Here is a 23257-nt window from a genome sequence, read left to right as displayed (position 1 = left end):
GATTACAAAATAGGGGTGTATTTTTTTTTTTTTTTTTTTTTTTTTTAAATCCATTCGTCTTTTTCTTTTTCTTTTTTTTCATCATAGTTTTTTAAACTACTCAGGACATTATCTGCTGTGCATTTTAGACCAACGTCATCAGTGCTCATACTTTAGCTCTTTGAGAACACTCGAGTGAATTCCAGTTCTTAATCCAAAGGGTTAATATGATGTTGGTGGACCTTTTCAGCTACAACAGCTTCAACTCTTATGGGGAGGCTTTCTGCAAGGTTTAGCAGTGTCGAATAAACTTTGGTGACCTCTACTATTTTCACCCCAATTCAGCTAGCATTTCAGCTACTTTCAATAGTAGTGCACATGCTTGAATAAACAGTTTTCAATCTTTAAAAGACATTTAAAATTTCAGACTTCACTCACAAATTTAGACCTAATTCACATATCACATGCTTTCAGTGGTTTCACTTAAGCCACTGGAAGTATCTAGGCCACCTGCACTATTATTTAAACGCTTCTATAAAAATAAAATTTGAATTGTTTCTAATATTTCCATAGTAATGAGATGCATACAAATTGTCCCTTTAAATAGTGCTTTGTTTAGCACAGTTTATCAAAGGGTACACAGTCTGCTCTAGATCAGCTTTGTTTGTAATAACCACATATTTGCCTTCCGTAGACGAGAAACTGGTAGAAGCTAACCAGCACAGAGGATGGGACAGATTAAAACCTTGTGACATTTGTTCTTCTGTAATAAGTTTTCTTAAAAAATGCACAACACCCCCTCTCTCTATCACATCTATATCCTCCTATCGCTGGTATCATCAGATGTGTCTGTTGAAAAGCCTTTTTGTTCCGTCTAGCTGCACAGTTGCAAAAGTTTCTAGGCTTTGAAGCTAAAAGACCATCTGGTCATACACAGGCACACCCTGAAACCAGAGTGTGTCCTCCATTTACTTTCAAAAATGGCCAGCATGTTGCCTCATTAGTTTGCTTATTAAATCTTTTTGCTTATCTTGGTATAAAGCTTTAACATGCCAAAGCTATAACTTACAATTTCTTCTTTGAATGTCATGAACTGTGTTTGGCCCAAAGCAACAGCGTGTCAATTATTTATTTTGGGGAAAGTCAGCCGTGGAGTACAAATGATGGTCAAATTCCACAGAAAATGTTGCCTGTAAACAAACCTGACTATCAAGATTCCTGCTTGACGCTCAAGTATAACTGGGTTGCCACAGTATTTGAGCAGGGAAACTGTGAACATGCTGGGCACTGATTGGTCAGTATCTGTGACTGACACGCAAGTGGGTGTACGGGAAGCAGCTGTGGCGTACTGTGGGTGGGACTGAAATACAGGGCTTGTTGGCGGAGAGGTTGTACAAAAAAAAAAAAAAAGATACACTACCTCCACTCCTTGTCACAGCTGGCCTAGTATTCTGTTACAGGTAAGAAAAATAACAATTCATTTTAAATAATTTGTTTAAGAAATAAGTGGCTAACGCTAATCAGCTCGGACTTGGCCTCCTCCTTCATATGTTACTGTCACGAATTCCTAGATTCTCAAAAGCTATGCTGTAGACTTTAAGTTTCATTGGAGAATCTCTATTAAACCTATTAAAATGAAGTTACATTATCTGTTTGTTCCGTGATGTGGCCTGTTAATGTCTTTGCCATTTCTGTTTTTGCTCACATTAGATACAAGCAAGCCATGGATTCAGAGTACTCTGACTCTTATGTAAGTAAACATTTCAAGAATTACACCTCTGCCCCGTCTTCACTCTTCACTAAGATTTATTACTCTGCTCACTAAGACTCCACATTTGCAAATAGCCTTATCTGCAGTCATGTTCAGTCTGGCTATCTACATACCTTTTATTGCTGTCTATAAACAAGTGCTCTGAAGGTTGCTGCGCAATGTCACATTTAGATTTTAAATATCAAGAAAGCCGAGTAATACAATTCAACCAATTTGTTTCATTATTGAAAATTACTTGTATTAATAGTTTGTGTTGAACCATCCCCCTCCACACACACACACATGCGAGCACCTCCTCCTAGAAGTCAGAAGTATGACATACTTAGCATTCTTTAAATTCAAGCATGTCTGATCTGTATTGTTCTACATCTCCATACCTTTGTGGTATGCTCAGTATGAGGTTAGTTTCCTTGTTACACATTTCACTTGATTCTTGCCACTCAGTTGTTTTATATATTTTATAGAGAGTGGATGCCACAATTATTGTCCCTTTTTATTAAATAGGATATGTACTGGGGTACCCTTGGAACAGTACGACCCTACTCCAATTTCCACCCTGACAGAGATGTGACGGAGATCGTGACAGCACTGGAAAACAAAGGCATTCATTGGCATATGTTGAAAATAAATTCCCACGATTTCTTTCCACCCTTTTCCTGGTAATTTATTGAATATCGTGTATCTTGCTCAGACACAGTGACGCTACTGAGAATACTAACCAATAGGAACAACGCCCAGAGGCAAGTAATTGCTCAGGTCTTTCAGGAGCTAACACATAAGGTGAGAAAATAGAAACAGTAACAACCTTTTCAAAGAGTTTCAAAATTAAAACTTTAATGGTTTTGTGGAAACCATGAAGTGTAAAGTTGTCTCCTACAATAAAATATATTAAGCAATGAAACTGAAGTTTCAGTTTGAGGTTTAGTAGTTACAAAAGTTTAGCCTTGCTCATCTGTAACTTTGAAGTGTTTGCTGATCAAATAATAAAAAAACGGTGACATTAAAGGTGTAAACACACCTTTGTTTAGCAACTTCAGAACTACTGTCACATGCCCAACTGTAGTGTGTCTTACAGGGAAAGAGTACACCATAGTGTGATAGTCAGGCAGGTTTTGTGTGAATCCACTTCCAATCCCAAGTGTACTCTGGGTTTTTTTTCCATTAGTCAGAGGTTTTTTCTAGATATTTACTGTTTCTTTACTAAAATAACTTAACAAGAATTACAAAAAGAAAACCAGGAGTGAAACTCTGAGTCAAGTCAAAATAAGACTTAATTCAGTGTTATTTTATTTATGCATGTGGTGAATTAGGATATAATAACTGCTCTGAAGAAAGCTTTATCTGGAGACCTGGAGCTTCTTTTGGTGGAACTGTTGATGACCCCCGTGGAATATGAAGCTTACCGTCTCCAGGAGGCCATGGCGGTGAGTGGTTGCTTTCATCTTTAGGATTTTGGAATAGATGTTAAAACTGTTGTATATCAAGAAATGTGCATGGTATGTGTGTGCAGGGTTTGGGCACAGATGAAGAAACACTTGCGGAAATTCTGAGCACAAGATCTGGAAAGCAGCTGCAAAACATCAGTGCTGCATACAAAGAAAGTAAGTCAAAGATCTTTTATGATACTTTTTTTTTTAAATGACCAAAAAGATTGTTTATTTAACATTAGATATTTAAATCCTAATCCGTCTTTTTCTTTTTGCTCTTCCTGTTTTAGTGTATAAGAAGGATCTGGAAAAGGAAATCGAATCGGAAACCAGTAATGACTTTGAGAAGCTTCTTAAAGCTTTGCTAAATGTAAATATTTATGTCATTGATCATCACCTTTGATTGAATTATAACCAAAGAATTTGATCTACAATGAATGAAATCCTACGCTTAACTTTAGCCTGTGTATAACTTTCACTGGGAACACAAACAGTACAGCACATATTTGAAATTAAGTCCAGCTTTTGAAATTATAGTTCCTCTTGTTTTTTTCTTTCACCCCCTCTCATAACAGAAAGGATGTGTCGCTGGTGTGGTTCAGACAGACATTGAGGTATTATTTACATTTATGTACAAACATAACTAAAAGGCACTGGAGTAAAAAGTGCTGTTTTAATACATTAAACCAAATACATCTACTGACTACTTGATTCTGAAATAGTTGAAACAAAACTGTACATTTTTACTCCTTTAACCCTTAATGTGTTTCATCGTTATTATGTCTGATCATTTAGACTCTCTCTGCATCCCTAAAAGGGAAGAAAGCTGAGGCAGGACAATGGATTGACATATTGACTTCTAGAGATGTAGAACATCTTGACAACGGTGGCTGTCCCTTTTTTAAAAATTCATTAATCTTTCTGTGTTAAAAAGTGTTTTGATTTAGTTTTTAAATCCCAATATCTTCATCCCCCCCGACCTTGTGCATGATTGACAGTGTTGATGGGACTGGAGCTGGAGCTCGGGCAGACGGTGGATCAGATCGTAGAGAAAAGGTTTTCAGGAGACTTTCGCTTGGGTCTGAAAGTTTTGGGTAAACACAGTTTGACATACTGTTTGAACATTTATTGTGCACTTCTTACCATTATTAGGTGGAGACCCAATATTGTCCTAATATTTGTCTTATCACAGTACAGTGCATTCAAAACCGTGATGCCTACCTTGCCACGAGACTTAAGACCATGAAGGTGAGAGGATTTTGTGGTAATTTATCTATGATAGAAGTTCATAGGACAAAATACAGATATTTTGGGAGAAGATTTCAAAACTACTCAAAGAGGGATTCGGCCAAAATTCAAATACCAGAAAGCACTCATGGAAGAACTACGTAATATGTAACAGTTGGCTGGAGGACATATGGGGGTTATATCACACAGAACAAATGACATACTGTCTGATAGGTTTATCAAATGATTGAGTCCAGCTATGGTGATCCTAACATAGTGCACTTACACTATACTTACAAATCATCCATTATTTTGTAATTTGTATTCTTTCCTTATATTTAATATATTGAATCGGTTTGTTTTTAATTACATATATATATATATATATATATATATATATATATATATATATATATATATCCATCTATTTAATTTGCATATTTACTTTAGCAGTTTAATATTTATTTAGGTGTCCAATACAAGATTTGATTATAGATATGATTGAAATTGAAATAAAACACAACTTTAAAAAAATCCAGACTTTATTGAATCTTTCATATTTAGACTTTATCTTAATATGAAAATATTTGCCAGCAATTCTTTTCAACTAACTTCAGCCATACTTCTTCTTAACCTCACAATGAAAAAAACTGAAAAAAAGAGGCTAACACAGAATCAAAGAAACTGAAGAACTACGAGAGGTTATTACCAACTTACCAACTTGTGTCTGGTTGTTAAATCTCTTCAGAGTTCCTATTAGCAGTAGAAATAAAAGAGAAAAGGGGAAGGTATGTAGTTCCTAGGTATTGTCTGGGTCCAAATAGCTACTGACGAGGTCCTCACCTGTTGCGAGGTGTGACGATTTTTCTTTATAGATGTGCTCATAATCAGTGTGTGGGGAGTAACGAAATACATGTACCGCCGTTACATATTTAAAATACAAAATACAAAATGACTAACTGTATTCCATTACAGTTACCGTTTAAAAGGGTGGTATTGAGAATACTGTTACTTTGTTGAAATAAAGGGATTACACTGAGGTCTTTTCCTATTTCATATGTTAGGCTATTCCCTCACTATTTTTGGTAATTCCACGCCGGTGGAAACCCAAACAAAACACGCATTAAAAGGCTCTAATGCCCGTGTCTCAGTCTCGCGGCCCATGTCACCTCTACTTGCGGACCACAAAATGACGTGAAGAAATATTTTTTAAAATTATTATTCAAAAACGTATTTAATATAAAGGCAATAGGCAGAGTGTTACAGGCATAGCCCTAAAGAATGTAGCCTTATGGGCAATGTAGCCCAGTTGTAAGTAAGCTATTAAGACTCGACTGTACACTATGTTCGTGTTTTTCTCCGAAGTTCTGTTGAAGCAGCCTTTCAACGCCTCTCTCTGTCTCTCGCTAGCAAAGTTGACCCAGGCAACAAAGTAAAGCTAGTTTTCGGCTACGAGCCCAACACTGAACCCGACGTATTAGCCAGAGGTCCCTTTACTATGGTTTGAGCCGCGGACCTGTTTTATATACGCTTGGAATAGTTTTCTATACGAGATTGCTGCAAATAGTGCAGCCATACCTAATGTCCACCCTACTGTTACTCATTTTAAGTTTAAAAATCTAGTTGGTATTGGTATGGCAAGTAGCCTTCAGTAATAGTAATACATCACACAGAAATAGTACATTCATGTAGTTGTAAAAAGCATGATAATATATTAAGTAATCCAAAGTATTCTGAATACGTTACACTTATTGAGTATTGGAATACGTTACAAAATACATTTTGGGGCATGTAATCTGTAATCTGTAGTGGAATACATTTTAAAAGTAACCTTCCAACACTGCTCATAATAGAAAAATCAGTTGATATGATGGTCAGTATTAGGAAAGGAAAGTTTCTATTATGAATGCCATATCCTGTGATCACTATTGAATATATTTGAACTTAATATAACCAAATATTTGCAAACGCAGTCTGCCCACAGTCATATTTGCATAAATTATTTCACCCTACTGGTACTTTTAGTACTTTACTATGCCTGAGCACTGGCTTGGTATATAGGAAGTCCTTGTCCACAAATGCACTTTTGTGACTCTGCAAAATGTGGCCGTCGTTCACAGATATTAAACAAATTCAAAGATAATGTCAGAGAGTGAAAACACTGTAACTTCTGTCACTGCTAGGAAATACCCAAACCAACATGGGATCCCTAAAATCGACCGCAGCCATTTTAATATGTAGGATTTTATTTATTTCTTTACTGTTTTTTTATATGTATATATTTTTTAATAATTTTGGGGCTATTTCTATTATTTTCGGTTGCTTAAGAAACTCATAATCACTGTAATTTTATAAAGTTTATTAGAAGAGGCAGAGACCATGTTTATTTGTAGTGTAGTGGTTTAATTTTGATGAGTGCACATGAAAAAACAAACTTCCTCTGTACAGACGGGTCAAAATGACAGAATATACATCTGGAGAGACTGTTGACGCACTGGTTACCAATATTCATTTCACTCTTACAGAAAGAAATACTGCAGCGGATTATGGTGTCTCACAGTGAGGAAGATCTACTCTGTATCCGAGCTGCTTTCATTAAATTAACAGGCACTTCCCTCTACACTGCACTGCAGGTTTGTCACACAGATAAAATTGTACTAAATATAAATATTTATTATATAGTAAATATATCGATATATTGATATATCTATTTCAAATATTTGCATAAATATTTGTATTTTCTTGCTATTTCCTGTTTTTCCAACAGAACCACTTTAAAGGAGACTATCTAAAGGCACTGCTTGCTATATGTCGATCTGAAGATTAAATAAAGCCTACAAGTTTTAGCTGCACCTGCTACTCACTGATTTAGTAACTTCCTTCCCATTGCTAGTACAAAAATAAGCTCTGTTTTATGCTAATCTTCATATTGCATTGAATCACTTACTTTAGGTATACACATTTTAAATATTACTTATTGACTTGTACTTATAGGTGCAATCAAATGTAAGGAGAACAGGTTTTTGTTCATTTTAATTACATATATATATATATATATATATATATAAAACATGATCAAAATGTGGTTTGTGTAATAAAGCCTTTTATCACTTTCATTTGCTTTGAATTGTGTTACCTATTATATTTTTTCTTTCTTAAATCACAATCACTTTGTTTTGTTTTTTGTTGCACCATGAGTTTAGCTCTATTCTACTGCATGGTTCTGTTCCCCTGTATATTTAAGAAATACATTGTGAAATTCTATACAGAGCACATAAGATTAGGATAAGTCTACATATATTTTGTGTACAAAACAAAAAGGGGTCAGGATTTACCTTAGATGTTGTCCTTTGTTTCCGTGATTAGAGTGCATCTACAATTAATGTATGCAAGCTTCACAGACAATTAAACACAAGGCATGTAGAGCAAGAGTGGAAAAACAAGACAAAGCACAGAAGCTTTCACCTCCGATCCTCCATTTGCAGTGGTGGTAGTCACTGTTGTTGTGATGCTTTGGGTTAGAGTTGTAATGTTGTCCTGTGTGGCATCTGTAGTGGCGTTGGCTGGGATAGTAGCTGTACTGTTGGTGTTTGGAGTGCCAGTGGTATTGGCAGTGGCAGCCTGTGTGGTAGCTGTAGTGGTGGTGGTGGCAGCCTGTTTGGTAGTTGTAGCAGTAGTGGTGGTGGCAGCCTGTTTGGTAGTTGTAGCAGTAGTGGTGGTGGTGGCAGCCTGTGTGGTAGTTGTAGTGGTGGTGGTGGCAGCCTGTTTGGTAGTTGTAGCAGTAGTGGTGGCGGTGGCAGCCTGTGTGGTAGCTGTAGTGGTGGTGGTGGCAGGCTGTGTGGTAGCTGTAGTGGTGGTGGTGGCAGCCTGTTTGGTAGTTGTAGCAGTAGTGGTGGTGGCAGCCTGTGTGGTAGCTGTAGTTGTGTTGTCCAGGGTGGCAGCTGTAGTTGTGTTGTCCGGGGTGGCAGCTGTAGTTGTGTTGTCCGGGGTGGCAGCTGTAGTTGTGTTGTCCAGGGTGGGAGCTGTAGTGGTGGTGGTGGCACCCTGTTTGGTAGTTGTAGCAGTAGTGGTGGTGGCAGCCTGTGTGGTAGCTGTAGTGGTGGTGGTGGCAGCCTGTGTGGTAGCTGTAGTGGTGGTGGTGGCAGGCTGTGTGGTAGCTGTAGTGGTGGTGGTGGCAGCCTGTGTGGTAGCTGTAGTGGTGGTGGTGGCAGGCTGTGTGGTAGCTGTAGTGGTGGTGGTGGCAGCCTGTGTGGTAGCTGTAGTTGTGTTGTGCGGGGTGGCAGCTGTAGTTGTGTTGTGCGGGGTGGCAGCTGTAGTTGTGTTGTCCAGGGTGGCAGCTGTAGTGGTGGTGGTGGCACCCTGTTTGGTAGTTGTAGCAGTAGTGGCGGTGGCAGCCTGTGTGGTAGCTGTAGTGGTGGTGGTGGCAGCCTGTGTGGTAGCTGTAGTTGTGTTGTCCAGGGTGGCAGCTGTAGTTGTGTTGTCCAGGGTGGCAGCTGTAGTGGTGGTGGTGGCAGCCTGTTTGGTAGTTGTAGAAGTAGTGGCGGTGGCAGCCTGTGTGGTAGCTGTAGTGGTGGCGGTGGCAGCCTGTGTGGTAGCTGTAGTGGTGGCAGCCTGTGTGGTAGCTGTAGTGGTGGCAGCCTGTGTGGTAGCTGTAGTTGTGTTGTCCAGGGTGGCAGCTGTAGTTGTGTTGTCCAGGGTGGCAGCTGTAGTGGTGGTGGTGGCAGCCTGTTTGGTAGTTGTAGAAGTAGTGGCGGTGGCAGCCTGTGTGGTAGCTGTAGTGGTGGTGGTGGCAGCCTGTGTGGTAGTTGTAGAAGTAGTGGCGGTGGCAGCCTGTGTGGTAGCTGTAGTGGTGGCGGTGGCAGCCTGTGTGGTAGCTGTAGTGGTGGCGGTGGCAGCCTGTGTGGTAGCTGTAGTGGTGGCAGCCTGTGTGGTAGCTGTAGTTGTGTTGTCCGGGGTGGCAGCTGTAGTTGTGTTGTCCTGGGTGGCAGCTGTAGTTGTGTTGTCCGGGGTGGCAGCTGTAGTTGTGTTGTCCGGGGTGGCAGCTGTAGTTGTGTTGTCCAGGGTGGCAGCTGTAGTTGTGTTGTCCAGGGTGGCAGTAGTGATTCTTGGAGTCTCAGAAGGAATAAAATAGAACATCATTTCAACAAATGTAATGACTAAAAGCACAACAGCAAAATTTCTGTGCCTATGCTGTCATCATAACCCATTATTTAGTCTGTTAATCGTATTCTATGGTATTTGGATGACCTAAACTCTCCATGACCTATTATTTCTTTCCAGTAAGGCATTAATACATCAGATCAGAAATTAACGGTTTCTTTCTCCGAATGAAGTTAATCATTCCTCCAAAGTGTCTGCTACAGTTACCACAAACAGAAATTTCTTGAGTATTTACTAGTGGCAGGAAAGGATGACCAATATTAATCTATAATGATTAAACAAATGTAATTCTATTTTAAAAACTTCTTCACCTTTAGATATCCTCCTAACAATGTTTGGCAAGAACTTTTACATAAAAACTCCTCTAAATGCTTTAATCCTTTTAGACATGTCAGCTCACTACACTCATGTTTGTGAAATATTTTGTATTCACACATTTTCTGCAATGTTTCACCTAAATTATTGACTTTGACTTTTATTGACTTTTTATCATTATAAAACTCAATAAAACATTTTTTAAAAAACTTTAAAAATAGGTAATTACCTGTGCCAGCAAAACCAGTGTAAAAAAACCCAGACACAATAAATCCATAATGGAAAGAACCAAGGAGGCAGAGACGCACCAGAGATGTTACAGAAATTGTTCTGTTGCACAAAAATCAGAGTATAATGTACTTTTGTGCTAAGTTTTGTTGAAACTTCTCCTTGTAACCTGTTCCTGAGTTCAGGGACACTGAGCTTTTATACAATAATATCACGTTTCAGGAGGGGTAGGTGTGACGTAGTGTGTGACCTGGATAACCAGCATCCAGGAAGTTGTCAGAGTGTTACTGAATGTTTGAAAGTGCATGTATGCATGCTTGTGTTTGTTCAAGGTATTTTCCCTAGTGCAATTTTAATAGAATTTGGATTAGTTATAAGCATAAGCAATCACAAGTGCCCAGAACGGATACTTTATTCGCTGTGCTGAAAACATTAGGAGGAAAAAAGAAATCCTTCAGCATCAAAATGATCAAACAGACAAGTGTCACAAATTTTCTAACCCTTGTCAATTATTTTCAGTGTATGGAAAGTATGAGTTCTTGTTACCCCTTTCAGCTAACCTTTACCTTGAATGCTTAAATTTCACAATAACACATAAACTTTTTAACACAACTATTATAAAACACATTGACTGAGCCGCTTCAGTCAATGTGTTTTACTTATGCTTTCATTTGTAACCTATATTTTACTACCTTCCCTGTACTATTGTTGCTCGTTGTTAAGCATTGTCCAGTGTTGCTCTGTTTATCGTCAGTCACTGAATCTTACTTCCTCCTGTTAGATGACCTAGAACCCCAATGAGTAACAAAAACACAAAAACATTTGCCCTTAAGCAAAGTTAGTGTAGGATAAAGATAACTTTCAGTCATTTAAGAATAGTAAGGCATATGCGGTTTCTCACTTGAGACAATAACAAACCTTTGACCCTGAAAAGGGGTTTGAAAACAACGAAAAGGTATTTCTTAGTTTTAAGCTGCTATTACTGATGGCACTGATAGAGTCTTCATTGACTGACCAACGCGTTTTGGCTTGTGGCCTTCATCAGGGTCCATCAAGGCCACAAGCCAAACGCGTTGGTTAAACGCATTAAAGTTGTTCCCCTTTCATTTTAAGTTTTGCTGGAGTCCCTGCGTTGTGAGTTTATCATCCTCTCCATGCACCTTGGAAGTAGGTGAAGTTGTGCCAGAAATTTGATTGACATTTACGCTTGTAAGACTCTATCTACAAATGATTATTATTTTAAAGTCAAGATTAACACCTGTTTCACTCACTGGCTTTTTTACAGCCTTAACAGCCTAACAAATAACCATCTTTGTAATGAAGTTACTTGGGCAGAAGAGGGCAATAGAGACTACTAAGTTGCAGATTTAAATTTAACTTCAAACATATCACAACTGTATGTGCATCACAGTTCATGCTATTTCATAAGATTAGTTAAAAATGTGGTTAGCACTGTTGCCTCACAGCACCAAGGTCCTAATTTTAATTCCACCATCAGGCTGGGGTCTTTCCATGTGGAGTTTGCATGTTCTCCCTGTGTTTGCGTGGGACAAAGACATGAAGTTAGTGGGGAAAACCCTAACTGGAAACCCTAAACTGCCCGTAGGTGTGAATGTGAGTGCGAATGGTTGTCTGTGTCTGTTTGTTATCCCTGTGACAGACTGGCGACCTGTTCGGGGTGTACCCTGCCTCTTGCCTTAAAACAGCTGGGATAGGCTCCAGTGCTCCCGCAACCCTGAAAAGGATAAACGGAAGAGAATGGATGAATGGATAGTTAAAAAATGTGAAAAGAAATCCCAATATCAATCTATTTGAGTGTTATTCTATCGTTTTACTCTTTAGTAACTTCTTTTGCTTATCAGATATCTACTGAAGTGTCTTTCGCTTTTTATTTGATTTCTTTTGTTTGCATGTTTTTTTCCTGCTTTCGTGGACCTGATATCACATTGCATTGTCATTGCACAAAAGCATTAACGCCACTTTTGTGATTTATTCGCAACATCCTTGCCAATACAGCTGTCGACTCGTCAAGATATAATTTATTTTTCAGAAAAACAGAGTTAAAGGATAATGCACCTTCAAAATATGTAATCACTTAGCTGTTGCTGAGACTACTCCTAAAAAATTTAAGAAGCTTGAACCTTTCTCTGTATTTTTGGGGGGCTTTACCTTACAGTAAAAAAGCACCTTTGTTGTGGTTGGTTGTGTTTTGGTTCTATATAAGTATTTTAGTTTGCTTCCACATAAATGTCCAATCGTGACCACACTGTTGTGCAACTAGAGCTTGTATTGAATGTAAGCAACGTGAACCTCTGCAACTTTTCTTCAAGTCTTTTTTTTGCATCATACATACAGCATCCTGTCTGACTACTTTTTTTTTTTTTTTTAGATCAACCGTGCCAAAAATTGACGGAGTCTTCATTAATCCCATGTACACCTATCTGGAACAACCCTGACATATTACAAAACAATAATATGATAAACTTTCCAGATTGGAGTTGTAAAGGAATCAAATACTTAGAACATATATTAGAAAGAACAGAATTTATTCGATTTGACAGACTAGTTACACAATATGGGATCAACAAGAAAAGATTTTTAGAATATCAACAAATTAAATCCATAGTAAAATAGAAATTTAAACCCGGTCAAGTTGAACTACAAACACCATCAAGTGTGGTACAATTTCTTACTTTTAAAACCCCAAAATTACTTTCCAAAATATACAGAATGCTTTCTAAAACAGATGAATCAATATCACTTCCTATTGCAAAATGGGAAGCGGATTTATCAGTTAACTTAGACCAAAACTTCTGGTCTCAGATATGCATAAAAACTTTTCATTTAATTAGAAATCCCAGTTTTCAATTCATTCAATACAAAATACTACACAGAGTGCACTATACAGGTCATCGGATGTTCAAGATGGGCTTTACGTCTTACGTCTTCCAACAACTGCTCACACTGTCAAGCCAACTAACCGGACAATTATATCCACGCTCTTTGGTTCTGTCCACCAGTTCAGACGTTTTGGCACGAGATATGTGAAGACTTATCGAAGTGTCTGAAATGTAACATTCCAACTTCCCCCTTAGTGTGCTTGTTGGGCAGCTTGGATTATGTCACTACAGAAAGGAATATAGCCCATATGGTTTTCACTGCCCTTTGCATAGCCAAGAAAACAGTACTGGGGGTGCTCCATCTCGGGGCTAGGGTCCTGGTTGGTGTGTCGCCGGGGTTGTGGGCGGGTGGGTGTATGGGGGCTCAGCCCTGGCGCGGGGTGCCGCCAGTGCATTAAGCCACCTGGGGGGCTCTTCAACTGGTGGGGGAAGCTGTTACATCTTGCAGGAGGTCTCCCCCGAGTCATTCTAACTACCAGAAATCTCGAAGCACAGGCCGAGGGGGCGGTGTGGCAGAAATTTTTCACACCAGCCTATTAATTAACGAAAGACCAAGTGACGCTGAAAAACTAGTTCATGCACTTATTACTTCCAGGCTGGACTACTGTAATTCATTATTATCAGGATTTCCAAAAAACTTGCTGAAAAGTCTTCAGCTAATCCAAAATGCTGCAGCAAGTGTACTGACAGGGACTAGAAAGAGAGAGCATATTTCTCCTGTTTTGGCTTCCCTTCATTGGCTTCCTGTTAAATCCAGAATTGAATTCAAAATCCTGCTCCTCACATACAAGGTCTTAAATAATCAGGCCCCATCTTATCTTAATGACCTTGTAGTACCATATCACCCTATTAGAGCACTTCGCTCTCGCACTGCAGGCCTACTTGTTGTTCCTAGAGTATTTAAAGTAGAATGGGAGGGAGAGCCTTCAGTTTTCAGGCCCCTCTTCTGTGGAACCAGCTTCCAGTTTGGATTCGGGAGACAGACACTATCTCTACTTTCAAGATTAGGCTTAAAACCTTCCTTTTTGCTAAAGCATATAGTTAGGGCTGGACCAGGTGACCCTGAATCCTCCCTGCAGTTATGCTGCAATAGACGTAGGCTGCCGGGGATTCCCATGATGCATTGAGTTTTTCCTTTCCAGTCACCTTTCTCACTCACTATGTGTTAATAGACCTCTCTGCATTGAATCATACCTGTTATTAACCTCTGTCTCTCTTCCACAGCATGTCTTTTATCCTGTCTTCCGTCTCTCACCTCAACCGGTCGCAGCAGATGGCCGCCCCTCCCTGAGCCTGGTTCTGCCGGAGGTTTCTTCCTGTTAAAAGGGAGTTTTTCCTTCCCACTGTTGCCAAAGTGCTTGCTCATAGGGGGTCATATGATTGTTGGGTTTTTCTCTGTATCTATGAAGCGCCTTGAGGCGACTTTTGTTGTGATTTGGCGCTATATAAATAAAATTGAATTGAACTGAATCCTCTCTCCAGGAACTCACTCTGCAGGTGGGGGAGATATAGGGGAGGCGGAGGAAGAACTCAGCCTGGGTGTCTATTGTCTTGTGTAGTCTGGAAGATGAGTGGATGACGGGGTGGGTGCAGTTTTCTCTGTGGTGGGGTTGGGTGGGCTGTCCCGGGCTCTGTGGGGCCAGGCGGCGCTGCTGAACTGGACCCGGTCTGGATGGGCCTGGGCCCCCTTGCCCTGGTGGGTTGCAGAGTATGGGGGTGCCTACTGGGGTCAGTGGGGGAGCTGGCCCCAGGGAGGGGACACTTGCCCTTCCTTTCCTTCCCTCCCCATCTCCAGCTGCCTCCCTCTTCCCGCTCCACCACAATCACCCACACAGGCAAGGCCCTGGGGTGCAGGTGTGCCACCAGGGTGCAGGGGAGGCATCCCCCCCTTTGTCCCCTTCTGGCTGCCTGTGCCTCAATTTCATCCCACAACTTAGACATTCACATTACTCACACTCTCATAGCACATACATATAGGACCTTGGGGGTGGGCACGCTACACGGCATCCAGAAGACCATCAGGGTGTACAACCTCACCCCTGGCGCCGTTGCTCACCTCTCAATTTTAAATACACGTATACATTGAGGGCTATCAGGATGGGCTATGCACTTACCTGCTGCTCTCTGGCAGGTAGCTCCATGCCCTCCTGGGTTTTAAATGCACCTTAGAACACACATGCATCAACACTACATATGAGCAGGCGGAGGGAGGTTTGGAGTCTTCACACACCCCCGTTCTCTGTTGCCTGTTGGGACGTGGGGGCTGGGAGGAGGAGTTGGCCGTCCAATTGGGGTCTGGAATGTGGGGCCTCCCTGCTGCTGCGGAGTCGGGGCGGTCTTCTTCTCTCCACCCCAGGGAAGAGGGTAACACTACCTGGGTCTGGGTGCAGGTTCCCCCTCCAGGGGCAAGGGTACCTAGACCTGGGGGTATAGAGTACGCTTGGGGAGTGTGATTGTGTGTACAGTGTCTATTTATGTCTGTCTCCACGTTGGGTGAGTGCTGACTAATTGCATATGAGAGCATGAGGGTGGGAATGGATGTTTGTATCTGTGTGTGCCTGTTTGTCTGTGTCTATATGTCAGGTCGGGTATCAGACGCCACCTCTCTAGGGTCATCTCAGGCCCTCCAAGGTATGGAGGCCTATCTCCCCCACACCACTCCCCCTGCCAGTGGCAGACGCCCTCAGACATCAGTGCATTGGTGGTTCTTTGTGTCCGGGGATGGGCGTCCAGGTACGCACCGGCTCACTCCTGGTGGCTGCTTGTCGGGGACTGGAGCCTGGGGCTCGCTCGGGCCCCGTCGAGGGTGAGGTGCCCTCGGCCTGGAGCTCGGTCACTCTGGCACAGCTGGCTGCTGGCGGAGCTCACGGGTACGTCACTTCAAACTACACCCTTTTTGGCTCCTACCTCAAAGCACACTGTGCGCTGTCAATCCAACGTGCAGCACAATAATATTCAATATTTAGTATTTACTGTTATATTCACATAGATCATTGCGATGATGTTGTTTATTATATTGCTCTGTTTTTTTTGCTTGTTTTCTCTTTTTTTCTTTCTCAACAGTCCTGTTGATGCAGTGGTTGTCCTCACGTCCTAAAGAGCAAAGCAACAAAATTTATGACACTCTGTTGTGCTGGATTTTACAGAGTATGATATTGTATGCTTTACATGTAATAACGTTACGTTCAGGCCGAGATTTTAAAGCAATGCATTAACACTGAAAAATACAGAAGCAGGATAGTTTTTCCATCAAAAACAATCTTGGTTCACTGGTAAGATTTCCTCAAGTATTTTTTTTTTAATTGAATGATTTATACATTTATTTTTATTTTTATTTTTATATTTATTGTAGTGTGTGTTTGATCACATTACTTTCAATTCAAAGAAATATGAAAAACAAAGATTTCCATTCTTTTTTTTTTTTTTTTACTTTTATCTTTTTTGATTATTTCTTACAGCTGATAATGTATTTCATCTACAAGTAAATACAATAAACTCTGATTTGCTGTGTGATAAATAACATTGTAGTCTAGTTCTGTCTCTGAGACTCCAGATTGCCCACTGCACTATGGCTTAAAAAGCAAAAGATCCAAACAGCAGAGCCACAGAGGTGGCAATGCGACTCTATCCACTCTTTGCATTCAATTCATTTTCATTTATAAAGTGGCAAATCACAACAACAGTTGCCTTAAGGTGCTTTGTAGTCACCTTCCTCGGCGATACCCCTGTGATTGTGGTTGTCGTGCTGGTGGAAGCCCGGGTGCCGCTGGCAGAGCCACTGTTGCTGTTAGTCTCACTGTCAGCTGTGGCGGTATTAGTAGCCGGGGATAAATTGTAGGTAGGATTGGGTTCTTTTGATGCAGAGATTAGCAGCGCATGCTAAAGAGCAAACCAACAGAATTTATAAGATAAGATAAGATAAGATAAGATAAAACTTTATTAATCCCTCGGGTGGGTTCCTCTGGGAAATTCGGTTCCAAATAAGCACAGCACCGACAGAAGTTATAGAGTTACAGAATATTATATATATATATATATATATATATACACACACATATATAAATACAAAGACATATATAGATAAAAATATACAAAGGGGATAAATAGAATAAATAGGAATAAAATAAAAATAAAAATACAAGTGGATTGCACATTTCAAGTATGGAGTCTATTGCACCGTTGACTATTAACAAAAAGTATTGCACAAAGGTAATTGCACAGTGAGGTGAAGAGGCACTACAGCTTAGTTGTTCCCCCCTCCTTTGTCCTCCTGTTTCCCCTCCCTCTCCCCTCCAGAGAGGAGTTAAACAGTCTGATGGCGTGTGGGACAAAGGAGTTTTTAAGTCTGTTGGTTCTTGTCTTGGGGAGAAGCAACCTGTCACTGAACAGGCTCTTCTGGTTGTTTATGGCCGTGTGCAGAGGATGCCCAGCATTGTCCATAATGTCCAGCAGTTTCTTTAGTGTCCTTTTCTCTGCCACTGTCACCAGAGTGTCCAGCTTCATGCCGACCACAGAGCCAGCCTTCCTGATCAGTTTTTCCAGCCTGGATGAGTCCTTCTTTGCTGTGCTGCTCCCCCAGCACACCACAGCATAGAAAAGTACTCCAGCAACCACCGACTGGTAAAACATCCTCAGGAGCTTCCTGCAGATGTTAAAAGACCTCAGCCTCCTGAGGAAGTACAGTCGGCTTTGGGCTTTTTTATACAGGTGCTCTGTGTTGCATGACCAGTCCAGTTTGTTGTCCACCCACAGCCCGAGGTACTTGTACTTGTTGACCACCTCCACCTCCTCCCCCTCTATCTGAACCGGCAGTGGACCTGCTCTGGACCTCCCAAAGTCCACAACCAGTTCCTTAGTCTTTGAGGTGTTGAGTTGCAGGTGGTTTGTGTGACTCCATGCGACAAAGTTCCTCACCAGACTTCTGTACTCCTCTTCCTGATCATCCCAGATACACCCCATGATGGCTGTGTCGTCTGCAAACTTCTGAATGTGGCATAATTCAGAGTTGTAGCAGAAGTCAGAGGTGTACAGGGTGAAGAGAAGTGGGGACAGCACAGTTCCCTGTGGTGCTCCTGTGCTGCTGACCACAGTGTCAGACGTGATGTCCTTCAGCCTGACGTACTGTGGCCTGTCGGTGAGGTAGTCGGAGATCCAAGCGACCAGGCAGGGGTCCACCTCCATCCTGTTCAGTTTTTCCTGAAGCAGACAGGGCCGGATGGTATTAAAGGCACTGGAAAAGTCAAGAAACAGGATCCTGACCGTGCCTTTTCCCCCATCCAGGTGTGAGTGGGCTCTATGCAGGAGGTACAGGATGGCATCCTCCACTCCGACACCCGCCTTGTAGGCGAACTGTAGTGGGTCCTGGGCATGTTGTACCTGTGGTCGGAGGAGGTTGAGGAAGAGCCGCTCTAGAGTCTTCATAAGATGTGACGTCAGTGCCACCGGTCGGAAGTCATTCAGCTCATTGGGCCGGTTCCTTTTGGGGACCGGGACGATGCAGGATGTCTTCCAGAGGGCGGGCACTCTCCCCAGTCGCAGACTGAGATTGAAGACTCGTTGTAGCGGCTCCCCAAGTTCAGCAGCACACGCCTTTAGCATCCTCGGACACACCTTGTCTGGACCTGCTGCCTTTCTGGGGCGAAGCTTCCTCAGTTGTCTCCTGACCTGATCCACTGTGACACTGGGAGATGATTGGAAGGAGGGGGGGGGGGAGATGTCTTGCTGTTGAGAGAGGGATTGGAGGAGGGGGGTGTCATCATAGTGTCAGGAAGGGGGGGGAGCGAGGGAGGAAGGAGAGTGGGGAGAGGGCTCTGTAGTAAAGGTGAGGGTGAGGGTGGGGGTTCAGTTATGACACTGAATAAATTAATAAATTAATAAAACTGACACTACAAATGATATTGTATACTTTATATGTAATAATTGCCCATTAAGGCAGTGATTTCAATGCAATGCATTAACAGTGAAAAATATGAATCAGAATAGTTTTTCCATCAAAAATCATCTTGGCTCACTGGTTAGAATTCCCTGAATATTAATTTATTTATTTATTTAAGTGTGTTTGATCAACAAAGATTGCTGTTTGTTTCTTGTTTATTTTTTGTTACATTTAATCTTTTTTACTTTTAATTTCAAGTCTTACCTTGGAAAAGGGAAATCCCAGCAGAGTCAGGAAAGGCAGCGCCAGGAAAAAGTACTTCATATTGCTTGAAATATAATTTCCTCTTGAAAGCTAACAGCTTAAAATATCTTGTTAAAATGTCATTTGTTTTCCGTACTCAAGTCTTTGTTTTGTACAATATGTGCTCTCTTCCAAAGCTGGCCTTTTTATATTGCATTCACCTTGTTCACCTGTCAGCCTCCACCCAAGTGATGGACCACAAATGCAAAACTTTACACTGTGCCAAATGAAACCTAACCTATGGATGTGATACCTTCTCTCTAATGTCTTTCTTTTGTCTCAGGCTGCTGACTCGATGCTATTTTTATTCTTTTGTAGAAATCCAACCGTAAACTTACTCAACAGTTTCAAATAACATGTTATTTTACCTCATCCTTTTTAAAGTACCAACAGTACATCAACAGCTCCACAACTACATTTACTTTAAACTTTCAAAGTTCAAACAGCACGCTGATTTGTCAGGCTTACAGTTAGGCCCATAAATATTTGGACAGAGACAACTTCTTTTTCTAATTTCGTTCTGTACATTACCACAATGCATTTTAAATGAAACGACTCAGATGGAGGTAAAGTGCAGACTTTCAGCTTCAATTCAGTGGGTTCAACAAAAAGACTGCATAAAAATGTGAAGAACTAAAACATCTTTAACACAATCCTTTCATTTCACTAAATATTCACATTTCAGGAAAATAAAATGTTCATTTCTAATACTTCGCTGCTAATAACCGGCTGAAGTCTTGAACTCATGGACTTCACCAGATGCTGGGTTTCCTCCTTTTTAGGCCTTGACTGCAGGAGCTTTCAGTTGCTGTTTGTTTGTGGGCCTTTCAGTTCAAAGTTTAGTCTTCCACAAGTGGCATGCATGCTCAGTTGGGTTAAGATCAGGTGACTGACTTGGTCATTCAGGAATATTCCAATTTTTTGCTTTAATAATCTCCTGAGCTGCTTTGGCTGTATGTTTTGGGTCATTGTCCATCTACCAAATCAATTTGACTGCATTCAGCTGGATTTGAGCATGTCTCTTTTTTTAAATCTAGCCTTTATCTTCTTGAGGCTTATGAGTAGCTTGCACCTTGCAGTGAACTCTCTTTGTTTATTTTCATGCAGTCTTCTCTTTATGGCAGACTTTGATATCGATACACCTACCTCCTGGAGAGTGTTGTTCACTTGGTTGGTTGTTGTGAAGGTGTCAGGATCCTGGGTGTCCTCACCCAGCTTTTTTAGTTCTTTGTGATTTTTGTATTTTGTCGAGTACTCGTGTGATTTATTCTATGGTTTCTAGTTTTGATCCCTTGCCCCTCATGTTTCTCTGTGCCCCTCTTTTCTGTGTAAAGTCCATGTTTCTTGGTCTGTGTCTTCGCATGTTTTGAGTTTCTTGTGTTTTCTGTCACTCTGTATTGTGAATTATGTTCTCATGGTTGGTCTTTTGTTACTCCCTCGAGTCTAGTTTCTTGTGTTCCAGGATTTCCCTCTGCGTATTATTTATCATCTCTAGTCTTTTGGTTCTTTGCCTTATGGTTATGTCTCTGTGTTTCTTAGTTGCTTTGTCTCTACCATGTCAAGTTCATGTCTCAATGTTATACTTCCTGTTTTACTTTGAAGGTCTGTGTCTGATGTGAGTGTATCCTACTTTGCTTCCTTGTCTCTTCAGTTCTGATTTCCCCCAGCTGTGCTCTCCTTCTATGTCTCATTCCCTCGTTATTCCCCAGTGTATTTAAGCCCTGTGTTTCTCTGTGTCAGTGTTGCGTCGTCCCTCTAGCTGTGTGTTTCCTCGTGTGCCTTGTAGTTTATAGTTTCCCCAGTGTGGTTTAGTTTTGTATGCTTTTCCCCTGCAAGTGAATAAAGCTGAGTATTTGAGTTCATCCCTCGAGTCTGAGTGCCTGCATTTTGGGTCCAACTCCTGCCTGCCACACAGCACTTCCTGACAGAAGGGGTTTCTCATCACCACTAAAGTGATTCTGTGATTATCCACCCGTTTTTTTCCGTGGACGTTCAGGTCTTTAGACTTTGTCACCCCTAATATTCACCAGTGCTTTCGGTTCGGTACACACATATGTATCGAACAATACAAAATGTTCTATTTATTTTATCAACTTTTCTTCTGACGATGCTGTCTATGTTGAGCGCTCAGTGGATCTGCGTTCGACTACTCTGCCTAGGCTGCACTGTCGAGTGCAGATCCACTGAGCGCAGCGCAAGCTAGCAAGACAGAAACTAAGCTTGTTGCAACATGGCAACTGCCTCTATGCTACCTGAAATTGAACCGCGTTTGGAACTATTTTGGTTTTCATGTGACGTATGACCCTGATGGTAAGCGCGTCATGGACAAAAGTAAAACAGTATGTCGGATGTGCCACGCAATGCTCAATTGGTGGGAACTAGTGCGTTAGCGCAGTTAGCTTGTTAAGGTGTTGACGCCGTCCAGCCCCACGCACGGGGCGATCCGCGGTAACTCGTTAACGGAGATTTGCCGCGTTGTGGCGTTAATGTCATTTTAACGAGATTAACGCTGACAGCACTAGTGGGAACACAACGAATATGATTGCACATTTACGCTGTCATCATCCTAGTGCAAAGACAAGTGGAAGCAGACAAAAACAACAAGCACGCATGCTACAAACTTTACCCGAGTCATTTAGACAGCCGTTAGCACATGATTCTCCTTATGGGGACCTGATATGTTTAATATGCTGCTGAGAATATAGCCCAGAAGAAGCGTATAGTATAGCTTTTATTTTGGAAAGAGCCATTTCTCTGTAATAAACTCTCTTTTCCAAAGTGATTTCTAAATCAGATAGATTTATTTATTTTTTTTATTTTGTTGTTTCAGCAACATTAAATTTAAAAACTGTACTTTTGAGTTAAAATATATATTTATAATTTTAATAAATGACAAATTAAAAAGGCATGAACATTTTTTTTGTATAGAAAAAATATCGAACCGTGACACCAAAGTATCGAACTGAACCGAACCGTGAATTTTGTGTATCGTTGCACCCCTAATATATATGTATATATATATGTATATGTATATATGTATATATATATATGTATATATGTGTATATATGTATATATATATGTATATATGTATATATATATATGTGTGTGTGTATATGTATATATATGTGTATATGTATATATATATGTATATATATATATATGTATATGTATGTGTGTATATATATATATATATATATATATATATATGTATATGTATATGTATATATATGTATATACAGGGAGTGCAGAATTATTAGGCAAATGAGTATTTTGTCCACAACATCCTCTTCATGCATGTTGTCTTACCCCAAGCTTTATAGGCTCAAAAGCCTACTACCAATTAAGCATATTAGGTGATGTGCATCTCTGTAATGAGAAGGGGTGTGGTCTAATGACATCAACACCCTATATCAGGTGTGCATAATTATTAGGCAACGTCCTTTCCTTTGGCAAAATGGGTCAAAAGAAGGACTTGACAGGCTCAGAAAAGTCAAAAATAGTGAGATATCTTGCAGAGGGATGCAGCAGTCTCAAAATTGCAAAGCTTCTGAAGCGTGATCATCGAACAATCAAGCATTTCATTCAAAATAGTCAACAGGGTCGCAAGAAGCGTGTGGAAAAACCAAGGCGCAAAATAACTGCCCATGAACTGAGAAAAGTCAAGCGTGCAGCTGCCAAGATGCCACTTGCCACCAGTTTGGCCATATTTCAGAGCAGCAACATCACTGGAGTGCCCAAAAGCACAAGGTGTGCAATACTCAGAGACATGGCCAAGGTAAGAAAGGCTGAAAGACGACCACCACTGAACAAGACACACAAGCTGAAACGTCAAGACTGGGCCAAGAAATATCTCAAGACTGATTTTTCTAAGGTTTTATGGACTGATGAAATGAGAGTGAGTCTTGATGGGCCAGATGGATGGGCCCGTGGCTGGATTGGTAAAGGGCAGAGAGCTCCAGTCCGACTCAGACGCCAGCAAGGTGGAGGTGGAGTACTGGTTTGGGCTGGTATCATCAAAGATGAGCTTGTGGGGCCTTTTCCGGTTGAGGATGGAGTCAAGCTCAACTCCCA

General features: G+C 41.0%; 1 protein-coding gene across 1 annotated transcript; it reads left to right on the top strand.

Annotated features, from left to right (window-relative positions):
• Nucleotides 1-1353: 1353 nt before the first annotated feature.
• On the top strand, nucleotides 1354-7497 carry anxa14 (annexin A14). The gene is made up of 13 exons (XM_084919569.1): nucleotides 1354-1439; nucleotides 1690-1729; nucleotides 2255-2351; nucleotides 2442-2530; nucleotides 3061-3174; nucleotides 3261-3351; nucleotides 3468-3547; nucleotides 3753-3791; nucleotides 3973-4063; nucleotides 4176-4271; nucleotides 4370-4425; nucleotides 6930-7037; nucleotides 7172-7497. The coding sequence occupies exons 2-13, from the start codon at nucleotides 1703-1705 to the stop codon at nucleotides 7229-7231; spliced, it is 948 nt and encodes a 315-aa protein (XP_084775695.1). The 5' UTR covers nucleotides 1354-1439; nucleotides 1690-1702; the 3' UTR covers nucleotides 7232-7497.
• The last annotated feature ends 15760 nt before the right edge of the window (nucleotides 7498-23257 follow it).

This window comes from Perissodus microlepis, chromosome 22, assembly GCF_051167445.1.
Source record: "Perissodus microlepis isolate ML-2025 ecotype Zambia chromosome 22, ASM5116744v1, whole genome shotgun sequence".
Classification (NCBI taxonomy): Eukaryota; Metazoa; Chordata; class Actinopteri; order Cichliformes; family Cichlidae; genus Perissodus; species Perissodus microlepis.
The sequence above is the reverse complement of the archived record's forward strand: the minus strand, read 5'-3'. Positions and strand labels throughout refer to the sequence as shown.

Excerpts from the sequence above, each read along its gene's own strand:
- anxa14 (XM_084919569.1), top strand. The coding sequence starts at position 1,703 with ATGGATTCAGAGTACTCTGACTCTTAT. Across the intron at positions 4,272-4,369 it reads CTTGGGTCTGAAAGTTTTGG|TACAGTGCATTCAAAACCGT; the intron begins GTAAACACAGTT and ends GTCTTATCACAG. Across the intron at positions 7,038-7,171 it reads CCCTCTACACTGCACTGCAG|AACCACTTTAAAGGAGACTA; the intron begins GTTTGTCACACA and ends TTTTTCCAACAG.